Source organism: Cuculus canorus, chromosome 3, assembly GCF_017976375.1.
Source record: "Cuculus canorus isolate bCucCan1 chromosome 3, bCucCan1.pri, whole genome shotgun sequence".
Taxonomy (NCBI): domain Eukaryota; kingdom Metazoa; phylum Chordata; class Aves; order Cuculiformes; family Cuculidae; genus Cuculus; species Cuculus canorus.
In genome coordinates this window covers 60400900-60413678 of record NC_071403.1, presented here as the reverse complement: position 1 = coordinate 60413678, position 12779 = coordinate 60400900, and the positions used below count along the sequence as shown (strand labels likewise).

The window sequence follows — 12779 nt, the reverse complement described above, 5'->3', positions numbered from 1 at the left end:
TCATCCCAGATAGGGGAGTGCTGTTGAATATGGATGATTTGTTTAAACTATCTGATGTTTGTTTGTTTATTGCATTGGCCAAAATTCCTGTAAGGGATACAGATGTTTAGCAGATGGTCTCAGTCCTACTGAAGTACCTTTCAGATAAATCAGAGCTTCTGTAGTTCAGGCTCACACACACCAAGCTCCTGGATGCAGTAACACATTTTCTTCATTAAAGGGCTAGTATCTCTCCGATGTTCCTAGATTTCTTAAACCTGACTTATGGTATTTATTAGCAGTGGTTGTTTAGGCTGGCTGCAGACTGTGGGTCATCATCTGTGTTTGGTTTAGTAAATACTTGACATTATCTGGTGTCTGAAAAGACAGAAACCATGGAACTCTACAGTGGCATTTCGAAACTGCTTTTCTGAACAGAGGTGTGCTCTACCTGCTCGTCATGGGATAGGAACAAAACAAAAGGGGATTATTTGAAGGCAAAAACATTATGCTAATATTATGCAAAGGTTGGGATGCCTCTTTTTCAACCAATCTCAGAAGCAGCTCTGTACCAAGTGGTAGTGGGTTGGTGGGCACAGTCATGGAAAAAGGATGAATTGGAGAGACAGTGAGAATAGGAACAGCATGCACAAACTGAAGGAAAGCTGACGGGTACAGAGCTACACTTTTCTTTGTGAGTGTTGGATGGGGAGTTTCTTCTGTGGTCCGGTGGAGACCCATTTACTTGTGTTTGGAGACCAGCTTTTTCAGTCCAAATGTTTGAGATGCATACAAACTTTAATTCACATATTTGTATTTATCTCCGACAATTTCAATGTTAAAAGACTTTGGGATACAGGTAGACTAGTAGGCAGTGAACTTTTCCAGTTCTTGAGAGGGATTTGCAATTTATTCTGGTGTAGCTGGCTATAGATCCTAATCTTATTTACAGTAATTAGAGTTGCCCCCCTCCCCCCAGCTTTGCCTCAACTTTTGATTTCTGTACATTATTATTTGGCATAATTGTACTTGGCTCTTTGCTTTTAAATTTTTTATCTGTCTAGAGAGATTGAAGTGGTTTGCTGTGCTATTTCCTCAAAGGGCAGGAGATGAGACAATGCTGCAATTTTAAATCCTGCTTTGTTGTTTTTGGGGAGTCTGGATCTGGCAGAAAGAATGTCTAACCCTTCATTTAAGGTTGCAATCCAGACCCGAGTCATGGAAGTATAAAGAGGAGCATATTTTGGCTTGTTGCACCTCGGCGTGTTCACACTGCAGTTGGTACCAGCTGCCTCTGGGGCAGTGTGGGGTGAGGGCTGTACTATGTAAGTGAGCCTGTTTGTTTGGGGAGGGTTATTCTGAAGATTTGTGGATTGCAAATTCCCTATGAACCTGCGGACCTGCTTGGCTGCTACTCTTGCCCCTTGGATGAAGGAAGGATTGCAGGTTCTCATGTAAAACCTGTAACAATAAGCAGATATGCTGCAAAAAAAAAAAAAAGCTAAAGCTGGTTAATAGCTGAATCCTGTGGCAGTATCTCTGGTGCAGGTGTTCCTGGGGAATCCCATCCAAGCCCTCACTTATGGAAGTGGGAACAGCAGGGGAGGGACAGAGATCTCTGGCTCCTCAGCTCTCATCGCTTTTTGTTTTCTTGATCTCTCGTTCCCAAAGAGAAAACTGTGGCTGGCGGTGCATCTGACCCGTGCTGTAATCGAAGGAAACTGGAGCACAGAGATGGTCTTTGAAGAGAGTTGAGATGGCTTTACTTTGCAGGGGTCTGATGAGATGCCATTCATTACTGCATGTAAAGTGCTTTTTTAAGTCTTGGATAAGAGTGCTTTAAGTGTGCCTGTGCTTTCACTTAGTGATGACTGGGGGGATCCTTCTCTGCAGCATCTGTGACTTGGCACTGTTTTCTCTCTGCTCCTCTCTGGGGATGGAAAGGCAAGTGGAACAGGATATTAGAAAATACCACAAAATGGAGCACTAAGTTTGGCTTAATTAAGAAAGTCTACATTGTTGGAATTATTAATTGCAAATCCTCTTGAGAATAATCTCATGAGAGATTGAGTTAATGCAGGCCCTGCCCTGATCTGAATGGATGGCATTGTTTTAACTGACCGTGCTGAGGTTATGCTTGAGGGTGTGGGTGTCTTCATGTTAATCAGCTCCTGGATTTCATAATTTCGCAAATTAAATTCCTTGTTTTATTCAATTAGTGTATTAGAAGTCATTCGCATTGCTTTCTGCAACTCTAGTCATGTAGCCTGATTATACATAGCATTCTCTCTGGTCACGGCACATCCAGGGAGCAAAGCAGTGTGCTCCTGGCAGTGGCTCTCCAGCCGTGACGGTGAACTTGGAGAAATTCTCGCTTGGTTCGTGACACCGCTGAACATCTCAGCCTGTGTGTGGCTGGTCTCACTGCAGGGGGTTGGAATCATCTTCTTAGGTTCCTCCTACCGAGTGATGTATGGAGCTACCTGCGGGTGCAGGTGCTGTGCTGAGCACGGCTGTTGACATCTCAGGATGCCCTGTCATCAACTGAGTGTGTTCATGCCAATCCATCACCACTTTCTTCATCTTGGATGTGATATCTCAATGTAGAAACCTATGTGTTCCCCCAAGAAATACAAGGCATCAGAGAAAAGAAACCTGTTTCACAGAGGAATTGATTGTGTGAAGGGGCCAGACTGTCTTTTAGATAACACTAAAATGCCTTTCAGACTGCACATTAAAGGTTGTCAATTCAGCTACCTATACGTTGAAAAGAATTCTGAGAGCTTTGTTGAGTTGAACATGCCAGAATCTCCTGCCTTCCCTTTTTTGCTGCTAGCTGAGCAACTTAAGATAGTTAGAGACTGGGTCCATAGAGATATTAAATAGGTCGAGGGGCTCACTGCTGGTTTCTTCTGTTGATGCTTTATCTTCCCTGAACAATCTGGACAGAAAGAGGTCAGTGTTGAGTTACACTAGCACGGACCTGGGGGGTGCACTGCAGTCTGGCCCCTGGTGACAGCTCTGGGGCCGTGGGGGGAAAAGAGGGACACAGGCATGGTGGAGATCTTGTGGTTCTTGGCAAAGACCTACTGTCATCCCACTTATGTTTTCTCCCACAAAGCTTTTGTTCTCTTTGTCAATAAAGGTTCAAACCAGGTTGTGGTAACTTGTTGACTTGTAGCTCCAAAACAGCAGTCATCCATAGACAATGTGTATCTTGTTTTGCCTGCACATGTCATGTATTTGGCATGCAGGTTGTGGTTTCGGTGGGTGCTACTGCTGGTACAGACAAACCTTGCCACGAAGAGTCAGAGCAGCAAGGACAAAGGGCTGCTGCTGCTCAGAAGAGATATCTAATAGCTGGGACAGCCGCCTGTGTCCTTGTGTCCACCCCTGGACACAATGGCTGGGAAGCTTCGCTTGTAGATGTCAAGAGGGCATGGGGGGCAGCAGTCCCCTTTCCTATGCCTGTGTGCAGACTATGTTGAAATGCTTTTTATAATATTCTATCTAAAGAAGAATGACTTTGTACTCAATGGCTGGATAAAGATGTCAAGGCTTTTGCCTCTAATGGTGTTAGTGTGAGAACCTGTAATTTATCTAGCAGTATTTTCTCCATGTCTTTTCACCTACACCTGCAGAGAACCACCAAACATCCTCCCCACCTGTTCCAGAAAAGAAAGAGACAGAAAAGCAATGGGTAATATATCTGACTGTATTTCAAAGTTGCTGATTGTAAACAAACTTCGTTGAAGAAATAAAATCACATGACAAGATATCAGAGTGACACTATAAATCCATTTTGTTATTGTTGCCACACTTTACATTTTTGGAACTCAGAATTTAGCTCATGGTGTACAAAACTTGTAAAAATTTATTGCAAGCGTGCCTTTGTGTAGAACAAAACTGGTGTCACAAAAGTAGTAGTCCCCTGTCCCATGCAGGAATACAGTTGTGTATCTCTTACGGGGAAGAGGTCACACACCTGCATTTCCTGAAAGACTTGGCTGTTACAAAATTGCTCTGAGAAGTTTTTCTTTAAAAAAAAAAGAAAAAAGGAAAAAAAAAAACCACAAAAAGCAATTGCAGTGTATGTTTTACCTCTGGAATTTACACTTGTACAGAAATCTTTAGAATCATAAAGAATATGGAACTTTGCAACAGAATTGCAGTCTCCGATGTGAGCACAGCCCAATGGAGTCACCTCAAAAGCAGTTGGCCAGCGAAGGCCCATCTTTGTGTTTGGTACCATCACTGCATTTGATGGAATGTAGGTTGCACAAATTGAAAAGAAATGAAAATGAAATGCAGAGGGGAGATTCCTTTTCCAGAATTCCCATTATTCCTGTTCCTACCGTGGCACTTCCTCAGACTGTTGCTTCCATATTGTGCTGACATGCAGTGGCGCTTTGACTCCAAGGTCGATGACTACTGAACATGTAGAGTATAAGGAAAGGTGTGGAGTGAGGCCAGCAATGTAGCTAAAGCTGGGTTTATGTCACAAAAGCAGCTGTGCAGACTGTGTTAAATATCAGTCTTTTTAATTCAAAAGCAGCAGGGGAGGTGGGACACATGCTGGAAAAATGAGTTAGAAGGGATCACTTGGTTCCTCTCCTTCTGCATGCCCAACCGCTGAACTTTGCCTCCTCAAACCCATTGTTCCCCTTAAACTCCTCCCTGTATCAGACTGTGCTGATTAGCTTCACCTATAAAGAATCAGATTAATCTCTGGCATATATCTGAGTTTTGCTATCTCCAATCTCATCCCAGACTATAGGGTCAAGTTAATTTAATCAGGCAAAGATTTGGCTCAAAATAAGAAGAAAAATCCAGGTTGCAAAACTAAGTCCAAGAGACCTGCAATTTGTTTCCCATCAAACAAATAACTGTTTCATAGAGAGGTGCGAATTGTTCAGCAGTCCCGTTTTACGTACACCTTGACACAGAGTAATTGAAGAGTAAGACCACAGAGTTTGATACCATGTGGGCTGGGGTTCTGGACAGATGAACCTAGTGTACTGGCCTTTGCTTTTCAGTTTTTAAGTACTGAAAATAGAAAAAATTGCTCTGTTTGAAGTCCAGAGCATGCTATAAATACTTAAACAGCAAAAGCACTTTCAAGATTCTTCATTTTAGAAATAGAATTACCAAGGCTGGGAGCAAACTGTATGGGCCTGGCATCTTCCCTTCTCTAGTAAAACTTGGGAGACTAGTTTGAAGTCCATTTGCTCAAGGAGCTCTTAGCCCAAACTGCACTCATCTCTTCCTTCTCTGTTTATCCAATCAGGCCCCGTACATTGTGGCCCTACAGGATGGTGTTACAGTCCTTTCCCACTAGGTTCTCCATCCAGGTCCCCCACATGTTCAAGGATTGTTGCAGTTACATCAAACGAGCACTTCTGCAGAGCGATGCTTTCATGGATAAGATTTTTGCACTACACGTTGCATGGACCACCCTGACATCTAATACAAGCAACTGTTATTTCAGAAGAGTGATACCAAAGGGGTTTTACCACTTAAGGCCTTTTTGTAATACCAAACAGCTGTTCACCAAACTCCTCAAAGTGGAAGGGTTTAAAAAAATCCAAACCACCAAAAAGCTCCCTAGACCATGTCAAAGGCTCCTCTTTGACAGCGATCCAGAGCTGAGGAACATTATGGACATGGGACCAATGGATCCAGAGGGTGTGGTGACCCTGATACCTGTCCTGGGTCCCTATGAACCTGAGGGGCAGCACTAATGGAGTAAAGCAGGCAACACCTTCACAGTGATTGTAATTAGTATAGGCTTCACAAACAATACCCTGTTTCATCTGAGATTTGCAAAACAGCAAAAAGGATCAGCAAAGTAATACTATAAAAGTAAACTGAAAGGCCAACTCCACGTTGTCACCTCTTCTAGACTGACCAAGAACCTGTGGGATGATTTGGATGTGCTCTAAATGCATGGAATGAGGGGAGCAAAGGAAAGCATAAGGCAGGAAACTTCTCCAGGGCTAGATTTCTGAAGACACTGAGCATTCTCTCAAAAGAAGAGGAAGAGACCATTTTGTACAAAGCACAGATATTGTCAGCTGTTCCCCAGCAGTGAGATGACAGATAAAGGAGCTTTTCCAGTTCCAGTTCATAATGCTTCTGGAAACAAAGGTAGGTTTGGGAAGAACTGTTACAAGAAGGAATATATATCAGTAGCACTGGTCATAGGCGTGCATTTGAGCAGACTATGACGTGATCTGTCTGTGCAAAATCTCGTAGCTAAGGACAGGCAAATATATACATGTTTTGAGCTTAGAGTTCCTTACCTTTGTGAAACATTGCTAACAGTACTTTGACGCTTGAATGTTTTTCTCAATCAGATTGAGATGAGCTCTTGTTTTATAAACAACTCATCTTACATCAGTTCTAGCAACAAGAAAGTGCTGTGGTAAACTGCAACAGAGATGGATGGAAGACTTCATATTCCATCTAAGCCTTGGTCATTTTTCTCAAGTGATTATTTGTCCAAATTTGACGTTGATTGCTGGACCATAGCAGAGCTTCAGAGTCTCCATTTACTTCCTCTAAGCAGGTTCAGTCTGCTATGCTTTATCCAGTTTTCTCTTACCTTCAGGACAACTTGGTTTTGACTCATTCCATCTTATATGGAGCAAGGAGCTTGTGCTGACAAATTCCCACAGCTCCTACTTCAGAGTGGAATGATGCTTGGCATGCTTTCATCTGTAGTTTGGAAAAGTACTTGAACAAGAACCAAGTCACTGAAAATGCAGGACATGGACTTAATCAGCAGGAGTGCAAACTCCACTTCAATTTCATCACCTGCTTACCTGTGCTGTGTGTCAGTGTCTGATTAGGAAAGGGGAAGCTCCTATTTGAGGAGATAATGACACGTCATGAGTGCTGAGGCTGTTAAAGCACTTTGCAATCCTTGCAGGGAAAGTAGCACAGATGCACAGAATTATCAGTGCAGCATAATCCCTACTCATCACTGAAATCAGCTCCAGGACTAGAGGATTCTAAGACATGTAAGACTACTCATCAGCTTAAGGCAGACTACTAAATAAATGTTACATGGAAAAAAACCATCTTCAGGGAAACAAAAAGGCTGCATAAGCGTAGCTGGAGGTAAAGAATGGGAATGCTGTTTTGAGTTGCTGTCCTTACTGTCAGTCTGGTAACAGTTAAATTCATTTTCCTCTAGGAAGTATCTACAGAAAACTAAGTTGTTCCCACTAGGGACACTGAAAAAAATCTATAAGCACAGATTCTTCCACTACCTTGTAAATGCAGAAGGGCTCGGGCTAGAGAATAGGAACTGAAAAGAGAGACAAGATTTCTTTAAATTGTGCCCTAGTGCCAAGTGCACAAATCGGCTGAAGTAAAAAGCGGCAGAGTTTCCGCAAGCCCTTGAAACTTTTTTCAACCGAGGCAACAGCAGTGGAAATGATTTCACAGAGGCTTCTAAGCTCTAGTCAATGTTATAGTACACACTGGGAAAAGAAACATTTTCCAAGAACGGATCATGGCAGGACAGACATTTCTTGAAAGGAGTACTGTGCATAAAAGGTGGTCAATATGTCTTGCTGATGATCTTAGTTATTTGAAACAAAAGTTTGCGTACCATAAATAAGTAACTTTCAGTTTTTAGAAGTATGTGTGAATGAATATTCAATCCAGCAGGAGAGAAATGAGCCTTCCGGCTCCCTTGTCTGCTTTAGTCTCAAACTGTTTTTTTTCCCTAGAAAAAAATTTAAGAGACCTGGTTGGCATTTCCACTGCATTTTAACTCCTATTGAGCTTTACGGTCTCTTTATCAAGAATGTCTCAAGGCTACAAGAAAAATCCAAATGAACCCACACTTGCTATAATTTCACGAGCCATTGTACAACTAACACACACGTGCACACTATAACTAGCATCCTTGTACTACTTTGAGACTAACAACTTCTTTTCCTTTATCTGGGAGAAACTTTAATGTAACAAGGAGGTGGAACAAAATCTGAGTAAGCCAGTTTGCAGTAAAGGAAGTGCTACAGAAGCTGAGCTGTATTTAAACTTTTGCCTTTTAAAAATGATTAAATTTCTTCCTTAATCACTTTGTTTTGTTTGTAGTAACATAGAGAAAGTGCAAGATGCTTTTTCAACACGGAGAAATCTTTACTTTCCCAACCCCTATCCACTCCCAGTCAATAAATGGAGAAAATGAGGTGGAATAGTCAGCTGTGGCTATAGACTATGCTTTGGTGGCTTTTGCTTGTTGGCAGCGAGAGCCAAATTCAGGCATTTTGTACATATAAATATATATAAATATTTTTGCTTATTTATGGAATGTTTGTTCATGTTTAGGGCACTAGCTCAATATGATGAGGGATGGTTAAGGCTACGAAAATTAAATTCATTGCAAAGCTATAATTTTGTCTTCATTTTTCTCCTTTACAAAGGAGACTAAAGCATCTTCCCTGTAATAGTCAGCCACTGTGTAATCCCCCATCAACACCAATTCTAGGGAAAACTACTCAGGACCCAGTCCCTGAGGCAAAAAGCTAGGACCTCATGATTTTAGCTCAAGTAATCTGCACAATTAACAGCAAACATTAGTGGAAAAATAAACATTCCAAGGCCTTGGATCTATTGTCACCTGAAAAAAGAAAAGGCATTTTTCTATACAAGATGGCCTAGATCCAAGCCTTTAAGCTTACATAGTAATGTAACAACTGGCCAAGGGCTCCAGCTCTATTTCAAAGGTCTATGACACAGCTGGAGAGTGCTGTGCTTGCTCCTCAGAAGCGCCAAGTGACTCACAGGAGGTCCTGCAAACCTCTGCATCTCTGCTGGAGGCATGTGCATCTTGCAAATGCTCCAGCATTGCAGGAGAATGCAAGGAAACTCCGCTCGCAGAAGTTACTGTTATTCAAGCTACCCCATCAGCAAAGTTCCAGCCAGACCTTTCCTTACTGTCCTGATCTTGACTACAACATAGATTTAGAGGACTGGCATTGTCTGATGTAGGGAGCTAACACTAAGAACACCATTTGCTTTCAGGTACCTCTGTGGCATTTCCTAAAAAAACCAAAAAAAACAAAAAGGAAATCATAGACTTACATTGCTGACCATTTGCTTTTCATGCTACCATCTCTCCTGCTTTGAATACTTAGAAAACTCACAAGAACTAGCTACTGCACACACTCAGTCCGAAAATGGGTGTTCTCAGTTCTCTGCAGGGACAAGAAGTTTTAAACTCGTCCTTGGGGTCCTATGCATCTTGGCACTGCCAAGAACTAGAGTGGCACAAACCCTCCCCTTCTTTTTGGGACTATGAGGGCATCAGTGCACAAAGTTTTGTCCTTTCTCACAGATTTCCCGGGTAAAGACTTTGTGGACTGAGAAGCGAAAGTGGATGCTTAGGAACACCACTGCTGTACATTGCGCAGCTGGTGGGCAGAGTAAGACGCATGGGATGGTCTCCAGGCTGTATTGCAAGCATAACCACCGAGGAGTTGGCCATCCCCTCGCTTTCCCTGCAGCCAGGCAAAATCTACCTCTCTACTCCAAGAAAATAAGACTTTGGTGGAAATAAAACATGCCCTTTGGGCTAGTCAGGAATTTACTAACCCCTGCTGGATTCTTCCTCTGTAATGATTTACATGCTATGCACCTGCACATCACATAATTATGAAATCTGTGGAGTTCTCAAATTCATGTTGGTTACCTGCTCTTGTGTCTTGCCAGATAGATACATATAACCTGTGAGGTTTATACTGATAAAGAAATAAATCCATCCATCCATCAATCAATCAATCACTCCCACCATCCCTCTTGGGTCAACCCAAATCATTCTTTGGTAAAACTTTTCAGGAAAAGCCAGGCTTGGGAACCAAAAACCAGCTGATTCTCTAAGCAACTAGTTTCTGCCCTGTAAGTTAAAGCAATTCTGTTTGTGTCCATCACTTGTAACCTTCAGATTACAGAATATTTTTTTTTTCTGCTTTAGTTGTGGACTGAAATCAATAATATGTAGAGGGCAGTATTTCACTGCAGCATCAATTCTCCCCCATTTCAATCGTACCTCTCTTTCTCCCAGCATTGTTTTCTAAAGCTTCAGTGGCCTTCAGATTCCACCAGCACCAAAACATGGTGTTTCAGCCACGGGCACCAGCTCATTGAGATGCTTATCCTCTACAGTATTACTCAGAACATGAGAACTCTTTGAGTTTCCTCTGGTTAAGTCAGGTTTAAGGTCTGGCTGCAATTGGACTTCTTTCTTTTCGTAAAACACAATGCTACGTCACTTTGCTAAACATGTAATCTGCTTAATCACAACTACTGTGACAAACCTGAATTCTAACAAGAATTCCTACAAAACACCCCACAGTGATAATGGGAAACACAGTGCTCTTAATGACATTTTTTCCTGCCAAGTGTGTGCCAAATGAAGTTCTAAAATGGACTAAATGCTTTAACGGTTACAAAAGAAAAAGCAACTGTTGTTCATAAAAACTTAACAGTCCATTATATTAGACTTTTAAACAACCTTTAAGGTACATCTGAAATCAAGGAGAAAAAACCCATAGTTGTTATACTCTGATTTCTCACCAGTACACTGACCGTGGCAGTAAGATGTGAGGCAGTATTACTCACTGATTTACTCACTGTTAACACTTATAGTATTATAAACAAATAGAGAGTGTATAAAATGTTTCATCCTGGTTAAAAAAGAAAATCAATGTCATGTATTTCCATTCTAAATTCACTAATGTATTTATTTTCTCCTAATTTTGCTGTTTTATAACTGGGATCAAATTGCCTTACGTTACAGAAATTAAAGGGGGGAAAAAAAAAAGACAGAAAGAAAAAGTCTTAACCGGTCCTCAGTTCCTGGCTGCCTGCCTGTCAAGGTTTTGTTTGTCAATATGCTTGCTTCAGTGTTCATGTATCTGAACTGCTTCTTTTACCACACTGAGAGGGCAGCAGTGATGCCTCACAGGGTGGCAGGCACTCTCAACCACAGCCCATGCTGCAGACCTAACATTGCTTGTCCCAGAATTGAGTATCTCCAAGTACAGCATTTTCTCTAATACCTGCCTAGGACTGCTGAGCTACATCAGCTTACGACTAGCTCTTAGCCCAAGAGGAATTTTACAAGATGACCCTGTTCAACAAATAGTATTGAGATGATGACTAATTTAAGTCCATTTCTGGTGTACAGATTCCAACAGGACATTTACATATGCAGTTTTGTGTCAGCTTTTCCAGTGGCGCTTTCTGCAGGACGTGTTTACATCCAGCTGCTACCAGGAACAAAGTTTCCACCCCTCCAGTGGCATCACTTGGCATTTTTTGGATAAGGACAGCACTGGTGGTGCCACAAGTTCCTTGCTTTCCCATTCCAAGTATGGTATCTTCTTCTGCTTACCCTCCACCCCCTGACTACACCACCAAGAACAATGCATCAATGGGAAGGTGAGGTGTCTTCCAAGCCCAGAAGCTCCTTTACAAGTCTTTCACCAAACTGTGCGCGGCTATACCTTGTCACATGGTAGGCCTCTGACATTTTGTAGAGGATGTAGGCATTGTTTATAGCGATGCTGATGGCAAACCAGAATACTTGTTGCCAGGTCTTGTTTGGTTTGTGAGAAATGAAATACCTAAAAAGCCAAGAGAGAAGGAGAGAGAAAAGCACTGTTCAAACACTTGCAGCTGGGATGCAATAAACAACCCCAGACAAAGATTCTACAGCCCCAAAGGGGAAGCTGGACCAGGACTTAATACCTACTGCAAGTATCAACTTAAGAAATTTTGCAAAATGTATTTCACAGTCATTTACAGTTAAGTTGCACAATTATGGAAATTTCTAGTAGTGTCTAAAAGAACCTTCTTCTTTGCTCTCAGAAGCAAAACCCACAGCAACACTCTCCCCTTTGTACCGCCCACATAAAATAAGAGTGCTGATACAGACTCCTCAAGCTTATTCATGACAAACATCCACGATGGGAGCTGTGGGTCCAAATCCCTTCAATTTGCAATTGAAAAAAAATCAAACCTCAGGCACATTACATGAAGGTTTAGGGAAGATTGCTGATGCTTCTTTTCTTTTTTCTCTCTATTGTGTACAAAGAATCACTCCTGCTGCTGTCAACAGTAGGTGGGAAGATGTGGGGGTAGAGCCAGAGCATGCAGTGCTGGTATGTGGAGCATTCTCTATAAGGCAGGACTAGAAAGGACTGACATCCTCATATTTAGGTTCTGACTAATTCTAGGACTGCCAGAATACTTGGGCTTTTTTCATAAGATTTCTCACTTCCCTACTTTCACTTTTTTAGCAACCATCTAAATCTACTGTCTCACCTCGTTTTCATATTAATTTCCTCAGATCAGATCCCAACACTGGTCTCCAGCAACGACCTCTTCCTCTTTCATCTCTTCTGCTGAAGTCTTGCTGCCTTGCCCAGTACTTGCTTGCAAAATCCCTGCCACTTTTTCTTCTCTCCTCAATTCTGAGTTCTTGAAATCTTCTACGCCTCACTGCTATTCTCACAGCCAAGATTCATCACTGCTATTCTCGCTCATTTTTGTTTCTCCCTGCTACATTAAGAACCAATACTGAGGACTGCAGCTGGAATTCAGGACCCAAAAGATCTACATTCTGCTCAGCTAGATAAGCTTTACACCCACAAATGAATATCCTTTTCTTCTGGCTCCAGGTGACACAAATATCACTGGGACAGATAATCGCCTAAACACCACCTGCTGATAGCAGGGGAGAGCTGAGCTAACCTGTGGAAATTGTGGGGCTGGTAGACCCT

General features: G+C 42.1%; 1 protein-coding gene across 2 annotated transcripts in view; it reads right to left on the bottom strand.

Moving 5' to 3' along the window:
- Window positions 1-1095: 1095 nt before the first annotated feature.
- Window positions 1096-12779, bottom strand: part of PGBD5 (piggyBac transposable element derived 5) — a 73993-nt gene continuing 62309 nt past the window's right edge. The window contains exons 7-8 of one of the 2 annotated variants that reach the window (XM_054063192.1): window positions 11502-11621; window positions 1096-1909 (exon numbers count right to left, since the gene is read on the bottom strand). In XM_054063192.1, coding sequence (XP_053919167.1) covers window positions 1837-1909; window positions 11502-11621 — 193 coding nt within the window. In that variant the 3' untranslated portion in view covers window positions 1096-1836. Of the gene's footprint in view, window positions 1910-3678; window positions 11622-12779 lie in introns of those variants that run through there. The other variant, XM_054063193.1, reaches the window with a different exon arrangement.